At 45.8% G+C, this 25093-nt stretch overlaps 1 protein-coding gene across 1 annotated transcript in view; it reads right to left on the reverse strand.

The window, feature by feature from the left end:
* The window catches only part of LOC142740553 (kelch-like protein 23), a 63318-nt gene that overhangs the window by 35885 nt on the left and 2340 nt on the right, over positions 1–25093 (reverse strand). Inside the window, exon 2 of the mRNA XM_075850012.1 lies at positions 12910–13321. Within this exon, the coding sequence (XP_075706127.1) occupies positions 12910–13321 (412 nt within the window). The remainder of the gene's footprint in view (positions 1–12909; positions 13322–25093) is intronic.

The raw sequence follows: 25093 nt of genomic DNA on the forward strand, positions 1-25093 counted from the left end.
TGGGGGAAGTCATGCTTTCGGTCCATCTGAAGATAGACAATTATGCCATGTTCATGTGTTTATATGTTTATGTGTTATGTTGAATTTAATTCAAAGTTAATTCCATGACAGTAGAGTGCTGCGCACTCATGATGTAACTGTTACGTGAAATGTTTGTAAGAAAATGTGAAAACTGATAATAAAAAAGATATTTAAAAAAAAAAAAAACAGAGAGAAAATGTCTGGATATTCAAGCTCTCCTGTTTACATCCCAGTGGCCTCAATGATTTATCTGAATCCTCACTGGATTAAACCCACTACACATTATTTTGCTCTGTTTTATTCATTCATCTTTATTGTTTCTACACATGTTGAAGTATTTTACTTCCCTATGTTATTTTTGGCTTTTTATGTAATATTTATGTACTATGTATTATCAATGCATTAGTATTATTATTATCATCAATGTATTATTTTTCATTCATTAATTGAACATTTTTGCTCATTCTTTGTTTCATTCCTAAATTGTATTTAATTAATTCAGCCATATTTTGTAACTTATCAGCTTTTTACTATATCCTTGCAACTGTTTTATTCATTTATTTATTTCATTTTTTAATAATTGTTATCTATTAATATCTTATCTGTCACTCCCCTATATGTCCTTGCTCAGTTACCCATCGTTTTCACGTCCCTCCAACTCTTTTCTTCTTCTCGTTTCTCCTCTGGGGATCTTATTCTGTTTACCTCGTTTTGCCTTTTTTCTCTTTTTGGCCCTCTGTGGCCTCCGTCTCTGCTCCGTTGCCATAACTACAGCAAATTCTCTGTGCCGTTCGCTAACAGCTTGATGAATTCCTCTACTGCCTGTGCTTCTCTTGTGGACTTAAAGAGGCTCTGTCACCAGATTTTGCAACCCCTATCTGCTATTGCAGCAGATCGGCGCTGCAATGTAGATAAGAGTAACGTTTTTATTTTTAAAAAACGAGCATTTTTGGCCAAGTTATGACCATTTTCGTATTTATGCAAATGAGGCTTGCAAAAGTACAACTGGGCGTGTTGAAAAGTAAAAGTACAACTGGGCGTGTATTATGTGCGTACATCGGGGCGTGTTTACTACTTTTACAAGCTGGGCGTTGTGTATAGAAGTATCATCCACTTCTCTTCAGAACGCCCAGCTTCTGGCAGTGCAGACACAGCCGTGTTCTCAAGAGATCACGCTGTGTCGTCACTCACAGGTCCTGCATCGTGTCAGACGAGCAAGGACACATCGACACCAGAGGCTACAGAGGATTCTGCAGCAGCATCGGCGTTTGCAGGTAAGTCGATGTAGCTACTTACCTGCAAATGCTGATGCTGCTGCAGAATCAACTGTAGCCTCTGGTGCCGACACGATGCAGGACCTGTGAGTGACGTCACAGTGCTGCACTGCCAGAAGCTGGGCGTTGTGAAGAGAAGTGGATGACACTTCTCATCAGAAAGCCCAGCTAGTAATAGTAGTAAACACGCCCCGATGTACGCACATAATACACGCCCAGTTGTACTTTTACTTTTCAACACGCCCAGTTGTACTTTTGCAAGCCTCATTTGCATAAATACGAAAATGGTCATAACTTGGCCAAAAATGCTCGTTTTTTAAAAATAAAAACGTTACTGTAATCTACATTGCAGCGCCTATCTGCTGCAATAGCAGATAGGGGTTGCAAAATCTGGTGACAGAGCCTCTTTAACCAGGACACACGTAGATATTACAGAATTATTTTAACAGTTTATTGTTTCTCCTGCTGTCTTTTAAATGCGTTCCTCTGCTTTTTTGTTTGTTACAGCGCACAATGTAATATTTTATTTGACTTTACATTGTTCTGACATCTTACATGCATCAACAGAATGATGCAGTGTTAATTGGATTGCGAGTCCTGCATTTAACATCTGCTTATATGACGTCACTGACAACTGCTCTCTCCATGAACTTTGCTTTCGCGTTTTTTTTGGGCTGTTTTGGATTTTTTAATCATGTTTGGCCTATTACTTAAGATGTCTCTTTGTACTGTTTTTTCTTCGTTGGCCTGACGAAGACACATGTCCTGTGTTGAATCGCGTTGCCTATATTCAATAAATCAAGGAATTTACCATTGTTAACCGTTTATTTACTCGTAGCGCTCCCCTGTATATCCATACATTTTTCTTCCAATTTTCTACTAAAGTTCTGGACTTTGTCTCTTCTTGCACAGTGTGTGCCTCTAACAAAGTTACACACTCCAAGCCGACCGGCCTGCTTCAACCTCTGCCTGTACCCAATGCCCCCTGGCAGCACATTGCGATGGACTTTGTCACAGACCTTCCCCCCTCAGCAGGATGCAACACCATCTGGGTGGTGGTGAATCGGTTCTCTAAGATGGCACATTTTATCCCGCTGACCGGCCTACCTTCTGCTCCTCGACTGGCGAGTTTCTTCATTCTACACATCTTTCGCTTGCATGGCTTGCCTCTACACATTGTGTCCGACCGGGGGGTTCAGTTTACCTCAAAGTTCTGGAGAGCCCTCTGTAAAATCCTGGATGTGAGATTGGACTTTTCCTCAGCTTATCACCTCCAGTCCAATGGGCAAGTAGAGAGGATCAACCAGATCTTGGAGAATTATCTCTGCCATTTCATCTCTTCACAGCATAATAACTGGGTACAGCTTCTTCCATGGGCCGAGTTCTCATACAACAACCACACAAGTGAGTCCACCACTTCCACTCCATTTCACATTGTGTACAGTAAACATCCTAGAGTCCCTCTTCCAGTGTCGACCACATCTCAAGTACCCGCTGCTGACTCTGCTTATGGGGACTTTTTGCAAATCTGGCAACAGACCCGGTCCCCTATTTTATTGGCAGTCGATCGCATGAAGTGAAAAGCAGATACTAGGAGAAGAGAGCCGCCTCAGTATCTTCGGGAGACTAAAGTCTGGCTGTCCTCTTTGCTCCCAGGTTCCTTGGTCCTTTCGAGATTCTGCAACAGATAAACCCTGTCTCCTATAAGCTGCGGCTGCCTCCTACCCTCAGAATCCCCAACTCCTTTCATGTGTCCCTCCTGAAGCCAGTGGTCCTGAACCGCTACAGCAAGACTTCTAGTTCCACAGTTGCTCCCAGCGGTTCTTCGGATATATTCGAGGTGAGGGAGATCCTGGACTGCAAGAGGGTAGGAGGAAGGACTTTCTATTTGGTGGACTGGAGAGGGTTTGGTCCTGAGGAGATGTCCTGGGAGCCAGAAGAGAACCTGCGCTTATTAATAAATTCCTCTCTCGCTCTAACTCCAAGAAGAGGGGGCGTAAGAGGGGGGATACTTTAGCGTCCATGGCTGCAGGCCGTCAGGAAAGGAAATCATCATCATCATCATCATCAACTGCCATAATTTCCTGGTCTATAAGAAGGCCCCAGACCTTCTGATCCTTGCCTGAGCGTTGTTCGTTTTCCCAGTCTGTCTTGCAAATGGTCCCTTAGTGTTTCCCGTTCCAGTTGTTACCCGTGCCTTGTTTCCTGTTCCTGTATCCCATGCTGTGCCTATAGTGTCGAGTCGTGCCACGTCCTGTGTCATCTGCCACGTCCGGAGGAATCTGCAACGTCCGGAGGAATCTGCCACGTCCTGTGTCATCTGCCACGTCCAGAGGAATCCGCCACATCCTGTGTCATCTCCCACGTCCGGAGGAATCCGCCACGTCTGGCGTTATCTGCTGCACCCATCTCCATCAGTGCCAGAGCTGCGGCCACTGTCTGGACTATCCAGGTACCCTTGTGCGGGACATTGTATTGCTGGGGTTTCCTGTTCTTTGGCCAGCTACCTCCCCGCTACGGCAGTACGGCCTAGTGGATCCACTAACCCGCTTCGTGACATGTGGATTCAGACGGTGTGCAAACTGTAGGTAGGTGAGGTTTTTATGGTCAATATAGATGACAATAGGGTGTGCAGCAGATGTCCCGATCACCAATAGAATAGTTTATTTCCACAGCCGAGAAGAGTTTGGAGAAGAAACCACAAAAGACAGCTTTCCCCTTAGAATTCCTTTGGAAAATAAGTACTCCAGCACCAGTGGACGAGGCATCAACCTCCAACGAGAACTATCGTGAGACATCTGGATGATGTAAAATGAAGGCAGAAGTAAAGGAACTTTCAAGCTCAGTAAATGCAGTTTCGGCTTCAGGGGTCCAATTCTTGGCATTTTCTCTCTTTTTTGTGAGGGCTGAGATGGGAGCAGTAACCGAAGAAAAGTTAGGGATAAATTGATGGTAGAAATTCTCAAAGCCCAAAAACCTCTGTACAGCACGGAGACCTTGGGAATGAGGCCAATCTAAGACAGACTTGACTTTTTCCGGATCCATCTGGAGTCCTTGGTCAGAAACAATATAACCCAGGAAGGGTAAGGATTTATTTTCAAAGAAACATTTATCAAGTTTGGCATACAGGTTAACCGCGACAGGACGTGGCGAACATGCTTCCGGTGTGTCGTAAGATCAGGAGAGTAGACCAAGATGTCGTCCAGATAGACCACCACGTACACGTACAACAGATCCCAGAATAGATCATTCACAAATTCCTAGAACACAGCTGGAGCATTACATAGTCCAAAGGACATCATGAGATACTTATAGTGACCGTCTCTGGTGTTGAATGCGGATTTCCACTCGTCACACTTTCGGATGTCTATCAAATTATAAGCTCCATGAAGATCCAGCTTTTTGAAATTTTAACTACACAGATTCGGTCGAAGACCTCAGAGATGAGCGGTAAGAGGTACTTGTTGTTGACTGTAATCTTATTCAGACCACGATAGTCGATGCAGGGCCAGAGGGATCCATCTTTCTTTCCAACAAAGAAGAACTTTCCGGCTACAACTGGAGTAGTAGATTTCCTGATAAACCCCCTCTCAAGGTGCTCCTTGACATATGCCAACATAGGTTTGAGGCAGAGAGAAAGGATATACCCTTCCATGAGGAAGTGAAGTCTCAGGAAGCAAGTCAATCGGACAGTCATAAGGGCGATGAGGAGGCAGGATCACAGCCTCCTTCTTGCTGAAGACATCCACATAACAGGTGTACTGTGGGTGCAGACCAGGGAGGGACTGAGGCACCTGAGATTGGACAGGAGGAACGGAGAAAATTGGATCTGGCAATGGTTGACCACTCACTGTAGCTACAACTAGAGGTTTCTCCAGAGTCGTGGTAAGTGGAGACGGTGCACTAAGGCCTGGTGAGTGAAGTTCGCAGCCGCTCCAGAGTCCAGATAAGCAGAAACAGAATGCGATTCATCACCTGAGGTGATTGTTACAGGAATTGAGAGTTTAGGATAGAACTTTGAAGAAGGCATCGGTCCACCGAGGTTAGTCTCTCCTATTAACCCTAGGTGCTGGAGTTTCCCGGCTTCTGGGGACATTAGCGCACAAAATGACCCTTGCAGCCACAGTACATACATAAGTCAGCAGTACGTCTGCGCTGCCGTTCCTGGTCAGACAGTCTGACCTTGTCCACCTGCATGGGCTCAATAAGGATGACAACAGAAAAAGGTAGCAGGGGTCTCTGAAAATTAGGTGCCAGTCTGTAGGACTTCTCTCTCGGAGAACCTCCTGGGAGCGCTCTCGGAACCTAAAGTCAATGCGTATCGCCAGAAGAATCAGGGCATCCAGGGTAGAAGGGAGATCACAACCCACCAGTACATCCTTACTGGCTAGTTCCTGCCAGAAGGTTGCCACCAAGGCCTCGTTGTTCAAAACAAGCTTGGCTGCCAGAGTACGGAACTGTATTGCGTACTCTTGTACCGTCGGTTCCCCATGGCGAAGTGTCAGAAGCAAAGCAGCGGCTGAAGACGTACGGCTTGGTTCCTCAAAGATGGTATGGAAGGTGTCCAGGAAGAGCTGCAGACTAGTGGACTCCGCTCCTTCACGTTCCCAGAGGGGATTTGCCCATGCCAAGGTCTTGCCAGACAACAGGGAGACGATGAAGGCTATTTTTGTCTGGTCTGACGGAAACAGATGGGAATGCAATTTAAAGTGTTTTTTACATTGATTAAGGAAGCCTCAACAGGTTTTCGAGTCCCCATCATAGCGAGGTGGAAGTGGCAACTGAATTGGTGTAGATGGAGCTACAGCTTGGAGAGCTGCCGGTGTAGGAACAGGAGCGATGTCCAGGTGACCGGCGATGGTATTAACCGCCTGTAGCAGCTGAACCTGGCTCTTGATCTGCCCCTGAGATCTTGTATATTATCTTGCATCACTTGCACCGCCGTCTTGGGTTGACCAGCGGGGTCCATGGCCTGAGCAAACTGTAACATCCACGGAGAATGTGGACCCAGTGGGCTTACTCGTCGTAACGAAGTAGCTGCTGGCCCAACAAGTATATAACAGTCACTGGTCAATGGTACCTTAATGGCAGGCTGGTGCCCGATTACTGGAAACTGGTTTGTGCTGGAGTAATGTAAGCTGGTTTGTGCTGGATTATTGGAAGCTGGTTTGTGCTGGACAAACGGAAGCTGGTTTGTGCTGGATAATCGGAAGCTGGTTTGTGCTGGATTAACGGAAGCTGGCTTGTGCCAAATTATCGAAAGCTGGCTTGTGCTGGGCAAGCAGAAGCTGGTTTGTGCTGGATTAACGTAAACTGGCTTGAGCCGGATTCTCAGAAGCTGAACTGGTCATGGACACTGGACTCGTCACCGACACTGGAGTCTTCACAGACACTGGACTCATCACGGACACTGGACTCGTCACGGACATTGGACACGGATACTGGACTTGACACGGACACAGGACACAAGATACAGGACTAGACACAGATACTGTATAGTCACAGACACAGGCTACAGGGAACTGGAAACTGAACCTTCGCAGACTAACTCTGGGTTAATACTAACATTGCTCAGGCACTAAGAAAGTGGGCAGAATTCCTTTAAAAGTCCAAGGTGTGCTTGGATAGGCTAGGAGCAATATTCCTGGTGCGCACGCTGGCCCTTTAAGAAAAGGCATAGGTCTGGGAAGGAGGAGAGAGCAGAGCGCACCGGCGTCCCTGAGCAGAGAGATTCTGGCACTGAGGACAGGTAAGCCGGCGGCCACTGGGATGAGTGAGACCCAGGGTAGCCGGCGCTACAATGCGTAAGTGGAGTCCCAAATGTTGAACAAAGAAGTAGGGGTGAGAAGGTATAATGGTGGGCATGTATGGAGGCAGAGACCCAGAGGGCTCATAGGACAAGTAATGGGCATAGGCCATAATAAGTGTTATAATTAAGCGTGAAAAGATACAATTTGAGGGCATATGTACCCCTAAATATTTAATAGAGCCCTCCAACGGAAAGGAAAGACAGTTCTCAAAAACTTCACCTCCGGGTAGGGAATCATTTTTATACTAAAAGTCCAGAAATGCTGTTAATTTCTGTTTTAACCCCTTAACGCACCTTGCCGCAACTGTACGTCATGGTTTGCACTGCATTAAGGCACCATGAAGTACAGTTATGTCATGGTGCATTTCTGTCTCTATGTCAAAACACATGGTAACAGCACAGTGACATGGGCTGTCAAAGACAGCCGATAGTCACTGTGACTCGTCGGGGGTACAATCCCGGCGCCGCCTGCGATCGCTGTGATTGGTCAGTCAGCAGTGACAGACCAATTACAGTATTGCAGCATGGTTACCCGGCTAAAAGAGCCGGGTAGCCACGCTAGCCGATCGTTGGCAACAGGAGGCCTAACAATGGCCCCCTGTCTGCTAAGTACGGTGGCCTGTTAGGCCCTGCCCGGAGGCGGGGCTTAAAAGGCTTCCAGCTGCAGATGAAGGATGGCGGTGGGCTCAGAAGCTGAGCCTGCACGATCAGCCAAAGGATGTCAGCTGTATGTTACAGCTGACATCCTGCTGTAAAGGCAGGGAACGGAGCTATCTCCGCTCCCTGCCATTAACACCTTAGATGCCACAATCAAAAGCGATCGCGGCATCTTAGTTGTTTCCAGGAGATCGGCATCGCTGCGATGTGATCGCACGGATGCTGATTGTTACTATGGGAACCGGAGGCCAACAGTGGCTTCTTGGTCTGCCAGGTACAGATGCCTATTAGATGACAGCTCTAATGCATTGCATTACGTGGGTAGTGCAATGTATTAGAATAAAGATGAGAGGTGCAGATCTTCAAGCCCCCTAGGTGGACAAAAAAAGTTATAAAAAGTTAAAAACAAAAAAAACAATGCCAGAATCGCAATTTTTTTGGTCACCATCCCTTCTAAAGTAATCAAAAAAGTGATCAAAAAGTCGCACGTACTTCAAAATAGTACCAATAAAAACTACATCCCGTCCCGCAAAAAGCAAGTACTTACACAGCCTTGTCAACGCAAAAATAAAAAAGTTATGTCTATCAGAAAATGGGGACACAAAAAATAAATTATTTTTCAAAAAAGGGATTTTTTTTTTGGTGCAAACGCTGTAAAACATAAAAAAAAGATATACATATGGTATCGCCGTAATCATATCGACCCGCAGAATAAAGTAAAATGTCATTTATAGCGCACGGTGAACACTGTAAAAAAAACATTGTCAGAATTGCTGGTTTTTGGTCACCATGCTTGCCAAAAAATTGAATAAAAAGTGATCAAAACATTGTGTGTACCCCAAAATGGTACCAATGAAAACGACATTGTCCCGCAACAAATAAGCCCTCACACAGCTCCATTGGAGAAAAAATGAAAAAGTTCTGTCTCTCAGAATATGGCGACGAAAAATATGCAGATTGTTCCAAAAGCGGATAAGATTGGGCACCATTTGTCAGTGCGACACTGGCTACACATATGCAGGTTATTATTTATTTACCGCATTATTATACCCTCTTATGCCCGGATGTACCGCGCACAGATTACATACGCCCCCACATTATAAACTGAAATACCAGCAAAACCCCAAACAGAACAACTGTCAAGCAAAATCTGTGCTCCAAAAGCCAAATGTCGCTCCCTCCCTTCTGAACCCTGTAGCGTGCCCAAACACCAGTTTACGTCCACTTATATAGCACTAACTTCTAATGTAGAATCACCTGTGGGGTCAAAATGCTCACTACACCCTTTAAAATTCCCTAAGGGGTGTAGTTTCCAATATGGGGGTCACTACTTGGGGGTTTGTTTTACTATTTGACTTCCGAGCCCTGCAATTGTGGGCCAATGCTGTGAAAATCACCAAAATAGACCTCAAATGCGCATGGTGCGCATGCTCATTTGTACAGGCAAATGATAAATGCCTTGAGGGGTGCAGTTTACAAAATGGGGTCCCTTCTTGGGGCTTCCACTGTACTCTGGTACCTCAGGGGTTTTGCATATGCGACATGGTGGCCAAAAAACAATACAGCAAAATCTGCATGCCAAATAGCGCTCCTTCCCTTTAGATCTTTCCTGGGTGCCCAAATAGCAGTTTATGACCACATGTGGGGTATTGCCGTAATCGGGAAAAATTGCTTTACAATTGTTGGGGTGATTTTTCTCCAGTATCCCTTGTGAAAATGAAGACTTTCTACAATTTAGTGGAACAAAATGTAGATTCATTTTCACTGCCTAATTCCGATAAATTCCGCGAAAGACCTGTGGGGTCTAAATGCTCACTATACCCCTAGATAGATTCCTTGAGGGGTGTAGTTTCCCAAATGGGGTCACTTTTTGGGGGTTTCCACTGTTTTGGCCTATCGCGGGCTTTGCAAATGAAACATGGAACCTGAAAAACAATCAAGCAAAATTTGAGCTTCAAAATCCAAATGGCGCTCCTTCCCTTCTGTGCCCTGCCGTGGGTCCAAACAGCAGTTTATTACCACATATGGGGTATTGCCGTACTAAGAATACTTTGCTTTACAAATGTTCTTTTTCTCCTTTATCTATTGTGAAAATTGAAAAATCTGAGCTAAAATGACATTTTATTATAAAAAATTAAGATTTTCATTTTCAGAGCATAATTACACTAAATTCAGCAAAATACCTGTGGGGTCATAATGCCCACTATACCTGTAATGAATTGGGGTGGGAAGACGACAGGTGAGCCCTAATCTACCCGCAACTCAGTCCCTGCCTACTTGCACGGCCCGTCCTAAGTGACATCGTACAACTGGGCGACGGTCCCTACGCTCAATAAGTGCAAGACAGACAACACAAGACAAGGGCACACAGAAGCAAAGGGGAGTAAGGGCAGTTGCCCATGGAAAACCGTGAGCCACAGGCAGTGGTGAACGAGCCGAATCAAACCGGGAGAGTACATAGTAGCAAAACAGAGCAGGAGAATAGTCAGGCAAGCCAGGGTCAAAAGGTTACAGCGGTCAATAAGGTAAATAGCAGGAATAGCAGAGCCAGGAAACAAGAGAATCACAGGCAAGGAACATGCTGCAAGTGAGGGTATAAATAGACCAAGGGCGGGAGCTAGAACCGTCAGGCCAGGCTGTGATAGGTTCTCCCTCTCCTCACCCTGCAAGCCTGAGTTATAACAGATCACGTCACTCTAGCAGACCTTGGAACTGATGAAGGCTGATTAACCCCGGGCGTCGACACAGAACCTGTGTCAGGCAAACCCTTTACAATACCCCTTGATAAATTCCTTGAGGGGTGTAGTTTACCAAATGGTGTCTTTTTGTGGTGTTTTCTTTGTTTTGGCCCCACAAGACCTCTTCAAACCTGACATGGTGTCTAAAATATATTCTAAGAAAAATAAGGCCCCAAAATCCACTAGGTGCTCTTTTGCTTCTGAGGCCTGTGTTTCCGTCCAGTAGCCCGCTAGGGCCACATGTGGGATATTTCTAAAAACTGCAGAATCTGGGCAATAAATATTGAGTTGCATTTCTCTGGTAAATTCTTCTGTGCTACAGAAAAAAATGGATCAAATCTGATTTTCTGCCAAAAAAATGACATTTTACCTTTAATTTTCTTTAATTCTTGTGAAACGCCTAAAGGGTTAAGAAACGTAACTTAATGCCGTTTTGAATACTTTGAGGGGTTCAGTTCTTAAAATGGAGTGATATATAGGGGCTTTATAGTATATAAGGCCCTCAAAACCAGTTCAGAACGGAACCGGTCCCTAAAATAAGGCTTTTGAAATTTTCTTGGAAATGTAAGAAATTGCTGCTAAAGTTCTAAGCCTTGTAACATCCTAGAAAAATAAAAGGACGTTCAAAAAACAATGCAAACATATAGTAGACATATGGTAAATGTGAAAAAATAGCTATTTTGTGTGGTATTACTATCTGTCTTACACGCAGATACATTTACATTTTTTTAAAAATGCTAATTTTAGAAATTTTTCTCCAAATTTTGGTGTTTTTCATAAATAAACACTGAATGTGTCGACCAAATTTTACCACGAACTTAAAGTCCAATGTGTCACGAGAGAACAATCTCAGAATCGCTTGAAAAAATAAAAGCATTTCAAAGTTATTACCACTTCAAGTTTACATGTAAGGCTGGGTTCACACGAGTACATTAACGTCCGTAATGGACGGACGTATTTCGGCCGGAAGTCCCGGACTGAACTCAGTGCAGGGACCCGGGCTCCTAGCATCATAGTTATGTACGATGCTAGGAGTCCCTGCCTCTCTGCAGGACAACTGTCCCGTACTGTAATCATGTTTTCAGTACGGGACAGTAGTTCCACGGAGAGGCAGGGACTCCTAGCGTCGTACATAACTACGATGCTAGGAGCCCGGCTCCCTGCACTGAGTTCGGTCCGGGACTTCCGGCCGAAATACGTCCGTCCATTACGGACGTTAATGTGCTCGTGTGAACCCAGCCTTAGATTTGAAAAAAATGGTCTGGTCCTTAAAGAAAACCTTTCACCTCCCCATACATGTGCAGCTGAGTGCAGCATGTAATGGGGAGGGCTGCACAAACCCTGGGGCACTTTATATATTTTTCCTACCTCCCCCCGTTATTTAGATATCGGTGCCGTTATATTTGGCGTCCGATATTGAAATAACCCCCTGAACAGTCAACGGGGCGTGTACTGACAAGGGGGCGTGTTACTATGGCTGTGACACTGTCCAATCAGATATGGACAGTGTTACAGTAAGAGCGAGGAGAGAGACTGTTCGTTCGCGTGCGCTAACACACTCTCACTCTCACTCTTCAGCTTTCAAGATTAGTCTTCTGCCGAACTAGCAAGGGAGCGTGTCACTGCTACGGACAGTGTAAGATGTGGAGAGGAGCTCTCATCTCTTCAGCTCTTGCGAGAGATCAGTCTTGTATTGTCTGCCGAACTGGCAAGGGGGCGTGTCTCTACTACGGACAGTGCAAGCGCTCCTCAGCTCTTACACTGTCCGTAGCAGTGACACGCCCCCTTGCCAGTTCGGGTGAAAAGACTGCAATGTCACACTCTCTCCTTACTTTTGCTGTGGCACTGTCCATATCTGATTGGACAGTTTCACAGCCATAGTAACACGCCCCCTTGCCAGTACACGCCCCGTTGACTGTTCAGGGGGTTATTTAAATATCGAACGCCAAATATAACGGCACTGATATCTGAATAACGGAGGGAGGTAGAAAAAAAATGTAAAGTGCCCCAGGGTTTGTGCAGCCCTCTTCATTACATGCTGCACACAGCTGCACATGTATGGGGAGGTGAAAGATTCTCTTTAAGGCCAAAACAAGCTTAGTCACTAAGGGGTTAAAGTAATTTGCAGAGTTTCTAGCATATAAAAATTCCTTTCTCATGTTTTTTTTGCTTCCCTGTATCCCCCTTGGTGCTTCTGCTAATCTTAGCTGCTGGATTCGGACTCAGTCTCCTTCCCTTCTGGCAACTGACAATATTGTCCCTTCTTAGCTTCCCTGCAGATAGGTAATATAGGATCCAGAGAAGTGAAGATATAAACTGTGACATCCATGCACTCCCTTAACAATAAAGACTGAGTAAGTATGTGTAGGAATTCTATTTGCTGTCAGGATCTCATGTTATTATACTGTACCTGGGCATAGGAGAGTAAGTGATTACATCCCACACATCTGTCTCTGTGTTCATCCTCTGAATCCCACTATAGACATCACCATTCTCATCACGGCCACATATAACGTACAGTTTGTAATCGATACTGACAGCTGCTGCTCTTTCAACAGGTCTGATGAGAGGGCTCCGGCTTTCCCATGCCATCTCTATTAGATCCAACCTCTCTACATCTGTAACGACACCGTCATCTGTGCTCCCACCAATGACATAGAGGTGCAGTCCTATTCCCACAGCACAATGGCAGTTTCTGGAAACCTTCATAGGTGGCCCGTCTCTCCAACAGTTATCGGAAGAATCATAAATGAGAACCCAGTCTATACTGTACCATACAAAATCTCCACGGAAATATCCACCAGTCACAATCACCAGGTTTCCTGCAATAATCCAAAACAAATGAGAAGATTGGCAAATTTACCATAACATTTTATTCAATTAATTGCCATACTACATAAAATTTTCCTTTTTATATGACCCTTATAGACAAAAAGTAAATATCTTTAACCCCTTAATACCGAAGGTGTTTTAAACCTTAGTGACCAAAGCAATTTTCGTAGTTTTGCTATTCACAGATGTAACGCAGTATAACTCTGTATGTGTTTTATGTATCGATGTGAATTTTGCACTCTTTTCTTGGGACATATAGTGCTTCCTTTTTGTGGTATATATGTATAGGTAACATTTTTGTTACTTTTTTTATAGCCATGTAAAGACAGAAAAAAAAGAAAAATGTGGTTTTTCATCATTTCAAATGTAACAGTTTGAAAATAAAAGTAATTGTATCCTACAATTGTATTGAAATATAAAACTACACCTGTATTGAAAAATAAACTACACCTCCAAGTCAGGTGTCCTTATGATCAGGATAGATCATAAGGACACCTGACTTGGAGGTGTAGTTTATTTTTTTTGACCAGAAATATAGTATAAAACACAAGTGCCCCTTTTTTCAATTGCGCACTAAAATGTCTTAAAGTTTTTTACACCATGGTATTAATGTATGGGTAATGGACTTGAAGTCCAATAAATAATGGTAAAAAAACATTGTGTTCTACAAACTAGACACTCTAAAGCAGGGGTCTCAAACTCGGCCGGGTAAGTGGGCCGCATATAGAAAAAATGGGAAGTTGACGGGCCGCACTACTTTCAAATTTGATAGAATACAAAATTATTATTAATCAATTAGTTATTTGAACTACAATAACACTACATTACTATAATAATAATACTACATTACTATAATAATACCGCTAGGTTTAAAATTTGAGATATTTCTCCACGTGCTTATTTCAACAATCCAGCTTTCCAGTTTAAGTGTCGCTAAATGCAGTCCGGAGGCTCAGTTAGCAGCGTTTGGCAGACACACATGTCAAGATTGGGCAGCCCCTTTTTAGATAGTGCCACAGTGCCCTCGGTGGATGCTGCCGCTGTGCCCTCGTTGGATGCTGCCGCAGTGCCCTCGGTGGATGCTGTCACAGTGCCCTCGGTGGATGCTGCCGCAGTGAGCTCGGTGGATGCTGCCGCAGTGCCCTCTGTGGATGCTGCCGCAGTGCCCTCTGTGGATGCTGCCGCAGTGCCCTCTGTAGATGCTGCCGCAGTGCCCTCTGTAGATGCCGCCGCAGTGCCCTCTGTAGATGCCGCCGCAGTGCCCTCTGTAGATGCTGCCGCAGTGCCCTCTGTAGATAATGCAACACACCCCTAGATAAGGCCACAGTGCCATCCGCAGATGCTACCACAGTGATGTCAGGGTCTTGCCCAGAGCTGGAGTCCCGGAGCAGAGCCGCTTCTAGCACTCGAACTACAGTAGATTTGTAACTGCAGCTCTGGATTTGTTTGGAGTATGGGACCTGATGTTGTACAGTTGTGACTGCAGCACTGGATGTGACTGGAGTATAGTACATGATGTTACAGTAGAGTTATGACTGCAGCTCTGGATGGAGTATAAGGCATGATGTTACAGTAGAGTTGTGACTGCAGCTCTGGATGTGACTGGAGTATAGCACATTATATAATAGTAGAGTTGTGACTGGAGCTCTAGATTTGTTTGGAGTATAAAACAAGATGTTTGCATCTGCATCTACTGGAGTGGCAGACTGTCAGAATTTACCAAAAATTACCATGATACACAAAAATACACACCCCAAATTCTATTTCTAGCGGTTCAATTTCTGTTTTAACCCTTCACACTTTTTACATAATTTGTCCAAACTTGGGCCAAAAAAATGTAAATTGCGTTTTTTTTTACCAAAGTGTCACTTTTCTTAAGCCATTTGGAAACACCATATGACATACTAGTAAAAGTGACACCTTTCCACATTTTGCTATTTCTCCCGTGTACGGCGATACCAAATATGTGTGTCTAATCTATTATATGGACCCGTTATAGGGCATATCATAGAAGGAGTCCATTTTGGATTTGGAGGCCTTTTTACTATGATTTTAGGAAACCACGCTATATTTGCCGTGGTACTGCAGGTCATTTTGACAAGTATAAATATCCTGCTAATATTCATCTAGGGGTATAGTGAGTATTTTTAATAGGTGGAAAGAAATAAAAAATAGGTTTTTCCAGAAAATACAGTATTGCTGCATTTTTACAGTGAAACATTATCCAATAAGCGAACCCTCCCTTTTGGTTCTCCCTACAAATACAGTGTGAAAGTAAATGAGTTAATAATGTGGGTAATATCACGGCCTTTGCCTTCATAGATTCTAAAGGCAGACGTGTGGCCTGTACCGCTCACAGAGCTTGTAGATTTTAACCCCATATTTTGCTCTCTTTGAGGGAATGTACTGGCGGAATGGGAGCCTGCCTTTGTAACTCATTAGCGATTCATCCACCGCTAGGTTTTCTTCGGGGTTGTACACCGGCATAAATGACTCCTCCAAAATTTTTATCAGGGTCGTTAAAATGAAGGAAGCGCATTAGCACTTCATATCTGCTTCTTTTCATAACGGCTGGAAAAACAGGTGTGGCATGTGTAGGGCTTGTTGCCCAATAGGACCGGATTGAGGGCTTTTTCACTAACCCCATATTGAGGATGAGCCCCAAAATGTTTTTAAGTTCGCCAGTATCTATGGGGTGCCACTGCTTTGCATAGGAGGACGTTGGCTTTTCAGCAAAGAATTGGCGAGCATACAGATTGGTTTGGTTGACAACCAACTCCAATAGTTAATCTGTAATGAATATTTTTTTTAAATCGAGGGCTGTAAAATTTTCCACATTAATATTTATCCCTCGTGTGGCAATAAATTCTGGGATATTAGGGGAAAATGACTCTGTGGGTACCGACTCAATATATTCTGGGGGAATAGAGTGGGCCGTGTTTTGTGATACTTCTGTGACATGCCCTGTGCTTATGGACTCTGCAGCGACACTTGCATTTGCTATCACTGTCGTCGCTATCACTGGTAGACAACTTTTCTACCTCGGACGCGGTTTCTGTATTGCTTTCATCAGAGTCAGAAATTAACATGAAAAGAGAAAGATGATCCAGCGCCAGTAGTAGTATTTAAAAGGGAGGAACAATTCCCATGTTTATTGGAGAAATATTTTAAAATCTTTGGAACGAGACGCAGTCTCTAGGCAAGAGTAAGCACACCATCCACTTCCGCACCCGGGTGGGAGAACTGTTGTGGAACAATGAGGCTCTGGTGGCCACATTCTGGCATGGACTATCTTCCAGAGTTAAAGACGAACTTGCCGCCTGGGATCTGCCGTCTACCCTGGATGACCTCATCCTTCTGTCTGCCCAGATTGACATACGGATCCGTGAACGCCTCCAAGAGGTTCAACGGGAGGGAGCCCTTCCTAGTCTGGTCCCTACTTTGCAGCAACCCCTGCTGTCCTCAGATGTGGATCCTCCTAAGAAGTCGGTAATAACTGACCAGTGTAAGTTATCTACCCAAGAGAGGCAACGCAGACGCACATCTGGAGTCTGTCTTTATTGCGGCCTCGATGGCCATCTTGTGCGCCTGTGCCCCCAAAGATTCCAAAACCTAGGGTTGTTTGGAGTGACAACCTTGGGTAAAGATGGACTTCCGTCTAAATTGTCCATACCTGTGATCATAGTGTCCGGCGAGAAAACGCATCAGGTCTGGTGGACCATCTGCAATTACCCACCACCCCTCTGGAGAGCCCGTTGACAGTTGCCTCAGTGAAGGGACTACCCCTGCCAGACCCAGTTATAGCTGTGACCAAGCCGCTGAGGCTCAAAGTGGGAACACTTCACTTCGAACTTCTATCGTTCTATGTCCTGCCCAAAGCTGTTAACCCTGTGTTGCTTGGCCTGCCTTGGCTCCGACTGCATGCCCCAGTCCTGGACGGGAATTCTGGAGAGGTTCTCCAGTGGGGCCCTGAGTGTCAAGGTCGTTGCCTGGTGCGGATTCGTTCGGCTCAGCCTTCGGTGCCTCGGTCATTGGCAGGATTGCCGGGTCATTATGCTGCCTTTTCGGACGTCTTCAGCAAGAGGGAGGCGGAGACATTGCCCCCACATCGGGCGTATGACTGCCCTATTGAACTGATTCCTGGTGCATCCCTTCCCCGTGGTAGGGTATATCCTCTCTCCTTGCCAGAGACTCTGTCCATGTCCTCCTATGTAAAAGAGAACTTAGAAACGGGCTTCATACGGAAGTCTTCCTCCCCGGCAGGAGCCGGGTTCTTCTTCGTCAAAAAGAGAGATGGCTCTCTTCGTTCTTGCATCGACTACCGTGGTCTCAACCAGATCACGGTGAAGAATAAATATCCGTTGCCACTGATCTCCGAACTATTTGATCGTATACGTGGTGCAAATGTTTTTTCTAAACTAGACCTGCGTGGGGCTTACAACTTAGTCTGGATTCGCCAGGGTGATGAATGGAAGAATGCATTCAACACAGGAGTTTGTGAATGAAATTTTCCGTGACCTCCTCTATGTTTGTGTTGTAGTCTACCTTGATGACATCTTGCAAATAAAGAGAAAAAGGGGGACCAAAGGGCGCTACTAATGAAGGCAAAAGGCTATACAAGGTTAAAATTTAATGTAGGTATACGAGGACAGGGCTACGCGTTTTAACGCCGGACCGGCGTCTTCATCAGGCCAACCAAATGACATCTTGATTTTCTCCCCAGATCCTATGACGCACCAGAGACATGTCCGTCAGGTTCTGCTATGGTTAAGGGAGAATCGTCTGTACACCAAGTTGAAGAAGTGTGTATTTGACAAGGATGCTCTACCCTTCCTGGGCTACATCGTCTCGAATCGTGGTCTCGAGGTGGACCCTGAAAAGGTAAAATCTGTCTTGGAGTGGCCATGCCCTCAACGCTTGAGGGCCACACAGCGATTTTTGGGATTTGCTCATTTTTACAGGCAGTTTATTCCGAATTTCTCCTCACTGACATCTCCCATCTCTAACCTTACTAAGAAGGGTATGAACGCCAAGGTGTGGACTCCCGAGGCAGAGTCCGCATTCAATAGCCTGAAGAGTGCCTTCACATCAGCCTCTATCCTCCATCATCTGGATGTCTCTCTGCAGTTCTCGTTGGAGCTGGACGCATCCTCTGTCGGTGCTGGTGCAATCCTGTTCCAGAGAGGTCCCAAGGGCAAGTCAAGGGTATGTGCATACTTTTCCAAGCTCTTCTCTTCCGCAGAACGTAACTACTCTATTGGGGATCGGGAGTTACTGGCCATCAAATTGGCTCTGGAGGAGTGGAGACATCTACTAGAGGGAGCAGCTCATCCGATCTAGATTTTTCCGGACCACAAGAATCTGCCCTATCTCCAGACGGCTCAACGGCTGAACTATCGTCAAGCCAGGTGGTCACTGTCCTTTGCAAGGTTTCATTTGGCGCTTCATTATCGCCCGGCCGACAAGAATGTGAGGGCCGATGCCTTGTCCAGGTCTTTTGAGAGAGAAGACACCATAGAGAGTCCACAGAACATTTTTGATCCATCTTGCATTGTCTCGGTCAATCCCCTGCAAATTGGGGACATTCCTCCAGGGAGGATTTTTGTGCGCCTGGCTGATCGTGGAAGAATCCTCCGCTGGGGACACTCCTCTAGACTTGCAGGTCACGCAGGGTTGTGTAAGACCCGGGATTTGATTGCTCGTTATTTCTGGTGGCCCACACGGCCCAAGGATATTGTGGACTTTGTTTCTTCCTGTGCTGTATGTGCAGCCAACCACTCCAGACCTGCTGATCTGCTCCAGCCATTGCCTGTGCCCAATGCTCCCTGGCAGCATATAGCGATGGACTTTATCACGGAACAGCCTCTCTCTGCTGGTTGCAGTGCTGTCTGGGTGGTGGTGGACCGATTTTCGAAGATGACCCACTTCGTTCCTCTGACCGGTCTTCCTTCTGCTCCTCAGTTGGCCAAGTTATTTATCCAACACATCTTCCGCCTGCACGGCTTGCCGCAGCATATTGTGTCTGATTGGGGGGTTCAGTTTACCTTGAGGTTCTGGAGAGCCCTCTGCGGACTTCTTGGCGTGAAGTTGGACTTTTCCTCTGCCTACCATCCTCAGTCTAAAGGTCAGGTTAAGAGAATCAACCAGATTTTGGAGAACTACCTACGCCACTTCATCTCCAAGCAGCATGATGACTGGGTGCAGCTGCTCCCATGGGCGGAGTTCTCCTACAATAATCACACCAGCGAGTCTACTAGGAATACACCGTTCTGCATTGTCTACGGCCAGCACCCACAAATTCCTCTCCCGGTGCCTGATACTTCCGAGGTACCTGCAGCTGACTCCACGTTTAGAGACTTTTTGCAGATCTGGCAGCAGACTCGATCCTCCATCCTAATGGCAGTGGCATGCATGAAACGGAAGGCTGACACAAGGAGAAGAGCGCCTCCTCGGTTTCTTCCAGGAATATCCGACTGAGGGTGCCGCCATGTAAATTTTCCCCCCGATTCCTCGGACCATTCGAGGTCCTGCAGCAGATCAACTCTGTTGCCTACAAGCTTCGTCTGCCTCCTACCCTCAGGATTCCCAACTCCTTCCATGTCTCCCTCCTGAAACCAGTGATCCTGAATCGCTATTCCAAGACTCCCAGGCCTGCGGTTGCCTCCAGCGGCCCTTCGGACATCTTTGAAGTCAAGGAGATCTTGGACACCAAGAGAGTGAGAGGAAAGACTTTTTATTTGGTGGATTGGAGGAGGTTTGGCCCTGAAGAGAGGTCTTGGGAGCCAGAGGAGAACCTCAATGCCCCATCTCTTCTGAAGAAGATTCTCTCTCACTCTGGTCCCAAAAAGAGTGGGCGTTAGAGGGGGGATACTGTAATGTCCGTGGCTGCGGACTGTCAGTTCCAACCTCCTCCTGACAACCGCAGCCACGAGTCGACAAGCACTGGCCCCAGCCTCCTCCTCAGGAGATGCCAGCGCTCGCGTCCACTCACCTCAGCCGGATCCCGCTCTTAAAGGGGCAGCGCGCGCACCGGACCTCGTGGATGAACTTTGACCCGTGAGTACACTGGACTATAAAAGGGGTCCAGCCCCCTAGTTCTATGCCTGAGCGTTGTTGTGTTCCCTAGTTTGTTTATGTGATGGCCTCCTAGGGTGTTTCCTGTTCCAGTCCCTGTCCCAGTCCCTGTCCCTATACCTGTTTCCAGTTCCTGTTCCTAGCAATCCATACATTCCTGGTCTAGCACTGAGCTGTGCCAAAGTCGTGCTGCGCTACATCCACGTCTGACCTGCTTCACCTCGCCTGACGTCCGTCTGCTGTCTGAGCTGCCACAGGTACCTATATAACTATAGACTCTCACCTGTTCCCTTTTGGCCAGCTGCCTTACAGCCAAGGCGGTACGGCCCAGTGGGTACACAGACCCTTCGTGACAGTGAGCATATCCGCTTACTCCGTGATCCCCTCTATATGTAACAACACGATATAAACTGCCTGGGCCTCCACTTATCCTGAGAATGAAGGGAATGTAACGCTAGTTTAGTGCTGCGTTTCCTTCAGAGTTCCCTGCACAGTGGCACCCTGGCCACCCGCTGTACAGGGAACTACATCACACCTCCTTAAATTTGAATGGAGCAGTGTTTCAGTTTCCTGCACTGCAGGGGGCTGGGTGAGCAGGAAAAAACTGAGAAGGGGATGCAGTGATGCGGCCCCTTAAATATCAGGATTGGTGGAGCTCCCGGCAGTCGGGATATTCTCATCACTTTGGATGATGGGAATAACCATTCAAGAACAAAAGTAGAAGCAAAGGAACAAAATACTAAATAATCCTACCTAAGGCTGGGTTCACACGACCTATTTTCAGGCGTAAACGAGGCGTATTATGCCTCGATTTACGCCTCAAAATACAGCTACAATACGTCGGCAAACATCTGCCCATTCATTTGAATGGGTTTGCCGACGTACTGTGCCGACAACCTGTCATTTACACGTCGTCGTTTGACAGCTGTCAAACGACGACGCGTAAATTGACTGCCTCGTCAAAGAAGTGCAGGACACTTCTTTGAAACGTAATTTGAGCCATTTTTCATTGAATTCAATGAAGAACAGCTCAAGATTACGGGCGTCAATGACGCCTCGCAAAATGCGAGGAGCATTTACGTCTGAAACGACGGAGCTGTTTTCTCCTGAAAACAGTCTGTAATTTCAGACGTAAAAGCCAGTATTCGTGTGCACATACCCTAAGCCTGCAAACTGCAGAAAAAACTAACTGGCCAAAAGTATATGGACAACACCCGTATGAGCTTGTTGGACATCCCATTCCACAACCATGGGCGAATCGAGTTGGGCACACTTTTTCTGCTATAACCACCTCCACTATTCTGGGAAGGCTTTCTACAAGATTTTGGTTTATGTCTGTGGGAATTTTTGCCCATTCCAAAAGAGCATTTTTGAGGTCAGACACTGATGTTGGACAGGAGGACCTGGCTCGGTGTACTAATTCATTCAAAGGGTATTCGGTCAAGGTCAGGGCTTTGTGAAGGCCACTCAACTTCCTTCACATCAAGCACATTAAGGTATGTCTTTACAGGGGCACAGTCACGCTGGAATATCAAAGGCCCCAAAACTGTTGCCACAAGGTTGGAAGCATACAACTGTCTAAAATGTCTTTGTATGCTGTAGCATAAACATCACTCTTCACTAGAAATACAGGCCTAACCTAAACCACGAAAAACCGCCCCAGGCCATTATCCCTCCTCCACCAAATTTTACAGTACGCAATATTCATTCTGTTAGGTAGCGTTTTTCTGCCATCCGCCAAACCCAGATTCTCCCATCGGACTGCCACATTCCCACTACTCCAGAGTCCTGTGTCGGCGTGCTTAACACCATCACACCATGTTTGAGCTGTTGTTACTCCTAGATGCCTCCACTTTACATAACCAGCAATTATAGTTGACTGGGCAGATCTAGATCATCAGGAATTTCACGAATTAACTTGTGGCAAAGGTGGTATCCTATGACAGTGAGAACGACCTATACTACTACCAATGTTTGCCTATGAAGATGGCTTGGCTGTGTGCTTGATTTTATTCACCATTTTAAATTGGGTTTGGCTGAAACATCTGAAATCAATAATTAAGAGGGGTGTCCACATACCTTTGGCCATATAGTACGTTGTCCTTAAAACAGAATACATTGCCACCTGTACTTGTTCCCCACCATTATCAACGCTACCTGTCATCATCTGACACAGAGAGGATATAGCAGCACATCTCCTGGACATAGCTGAAACTTCCATCACCTGGCGCAGAGAATTATCAGGTTCCAAGACAATACATGTTAAAAGTATTCCTCTCCAGTATTCTAATCCAGGATATGTGGTGAGCATATTCCAGCCCTGACAGACAAACCACTATTTGGGACTCGTGACTACCCTAGAAGGTGCAGTTTTCTTCTTTTCTATTTAGATTACTCAGCTGCCTAGTGACAGACTGGCACACAGCGGTTTTCCTTCCGCATCCTCACCCACCCAAAACAGAGGCAAGCACCGGAGCACCACTTAACTAATATACCACATGTGCGCATTACCTTCAACCCAAGTAAGCGACTGGAGATTTGTTATTTTAACTTATGGCGTTGTCTAAAATGTCACCCTTCACAGACTGACCATGAGCGACAAGTTGTTTAGAAAACAGCATCTGAAATCACAAATGCATGGTCATTTTGAAACGGTGTGCCCTGTACAGTCAATTATTGGTGGTGACAGTCATGGAGCAGATAAAATAGCCCCAAGTTCATACTCCATTTCATAACATTGTGGAAAAGGGCACCGTATAGTATGTTTGTTCTTCTTATAGAAAGGGCTGTGTATTCAAATTATTGCCTGCACTGTAGAAATGGGGAGAATGTTTCAATGTGGAGACAGCGTTGCAGACTAAAGTCAGGTTAGGGTTCCTCAGAGAGACCTCTGGTTTGGGGTTCTCTTGACTGAAAACATTTGGGGTTCTCTTGACTGAAAATTGTTGGGAACCACTGTACAATTTATAATAGCCCACATATATATATATATATATATATATATATATATATATATATATATATGTTACTCACTGCCTACGTTTCAGACAAAATAAATTATTTCACATTGAAGCCTATAGGAAAAGACTACGTGGACTGAAGGTAACGTTAATGAACTTTTGCATTTTATTGAGTATGTATAATACAGGTACATGCAGGACAACACAAAACAGTGACGGACTGGGAGCACCATGGTGCTCTTGCATTATTGCTGGAGTGGAACTGACGCTCTCGTCATCTCCTTCAATAAACCCTTAATGATGTGAATATTTTAGTACCATGTGTTGACACTAAATTTTTGGGGAAATCTTCGTTAAAATAACGGATCATAATGAATCAGTCAATGGATTCTATTAATTTCTATGAGATTATTATTATTTTACACTGGGCAATTAAGGAAGACAATATTATTGTATAACTCGGCAACAATTGTTTTGCATAACCAATAGTATCACTCCAACAGTATCAGTAGGTTCCAATGATGTCAAATTGATGGATCAAATTGCCAATGTTTCAGGTTGTCCCACTTACAGAAAACTGAAACTCACAGTAAGGGGGGATTCACACGAACGTGATTTGGCAGCGTGTAGGCCGCGTGGTTTTCGCGCGGCACGCAATGCCCTATAGAAGTCTATGGGGCAGTACACACAGTCCGTGTATTTTGCGCAGCGTTTGTTCGCTGCGCAAAATACGCGACAGGTTCAATAACTCTGCGTATTTCACGCATCACGCACCCATTGAAGTCAATGGGTGCGTGAAAACCAGGCAGGTCGCACGGAAGCACTTCCGTGCGAACAGACTGAAACAGCGCACGAGCTGTCAAAAGGATGAATGGAAACAGAAAAGCACCACGTGCTTTTCTGTTTCCAAGCATCCAAACGGAGTGTCTTTGCGAGGAGCGAACCCCGACAACCGAAGCTAACTTCACCGGGTTCGGCCAAACTCGTTTTGGCCGAACCCGGCAAAAAAATTTCCGGTTCGCGACGTCGGGAGACATTCACTGTGCATGGTGCTGAAAGAGTTAAACTGTTTCAGCACCATGGACAGTGACTTGCGATCCCAAAATACATGAACCTGTAAAAAAACCCGAAGTTCTAACTTACCGATTACTCCTGTCTCCTTCCTGCAGTCCGACCTCCCGGGATGACACTTCAGTTCAAGTGACAGCTCCAGCCAATCACAGGCTGCAGCCAATCACAGGCTGCAGCGGTCACTTGGACTGCCGCGTCATCCAGGGAGGTGGGGCCCGATGTCAAGAGAGGCGCGTCACCAAGGACGCGTCACCAAGGCAACGGCCGGGAAGTTCTCGGTAAGTAGGAACTTTATCTTTTTTTTTTACAGGTTTTTCGCTGTTGTGTTCGGCATTCACTGTCGAGGGTGCTGAAAGATTTAGCTCTTTCAGCACCTTGGACAGTGACGGGCGTTGACAAGCCTCATCTCTATGATGCCGGCTGCGCGAAAATCACGCAGCCGCGCATCAGACACGCATGACACACGCAGCTGTCAAATGGTTTTTGCGCTCGCAAAACGCAGCGTTGTTTGCGCGCGCAAAAACGCAACGTTCGTGTGAATCTGCCCTAAGGACGGATTCACACGAGCATTGCACATCTCGGACGTGAACAACGGCCGTTTTTCACGTCCGAGGTGCATCAGTGCTCTGCGCTGTGGGACGCGTTATCGCGCATCCC

Source organism: Rhinoderma darwinii, chromosome 1, assembly GCF_050947455.1.
Source record: "Rhinoderma darwinii isolate aRhiDar2 chromosome 1, aRhiDar2.hap1, whole genome shotgun sequence".
NCBI lineage: Eukaryota > Metazoa > Chordata > Amphibia > Anura > Rhinodermatidae > Rhinoderma > Rhinoderma darwinii.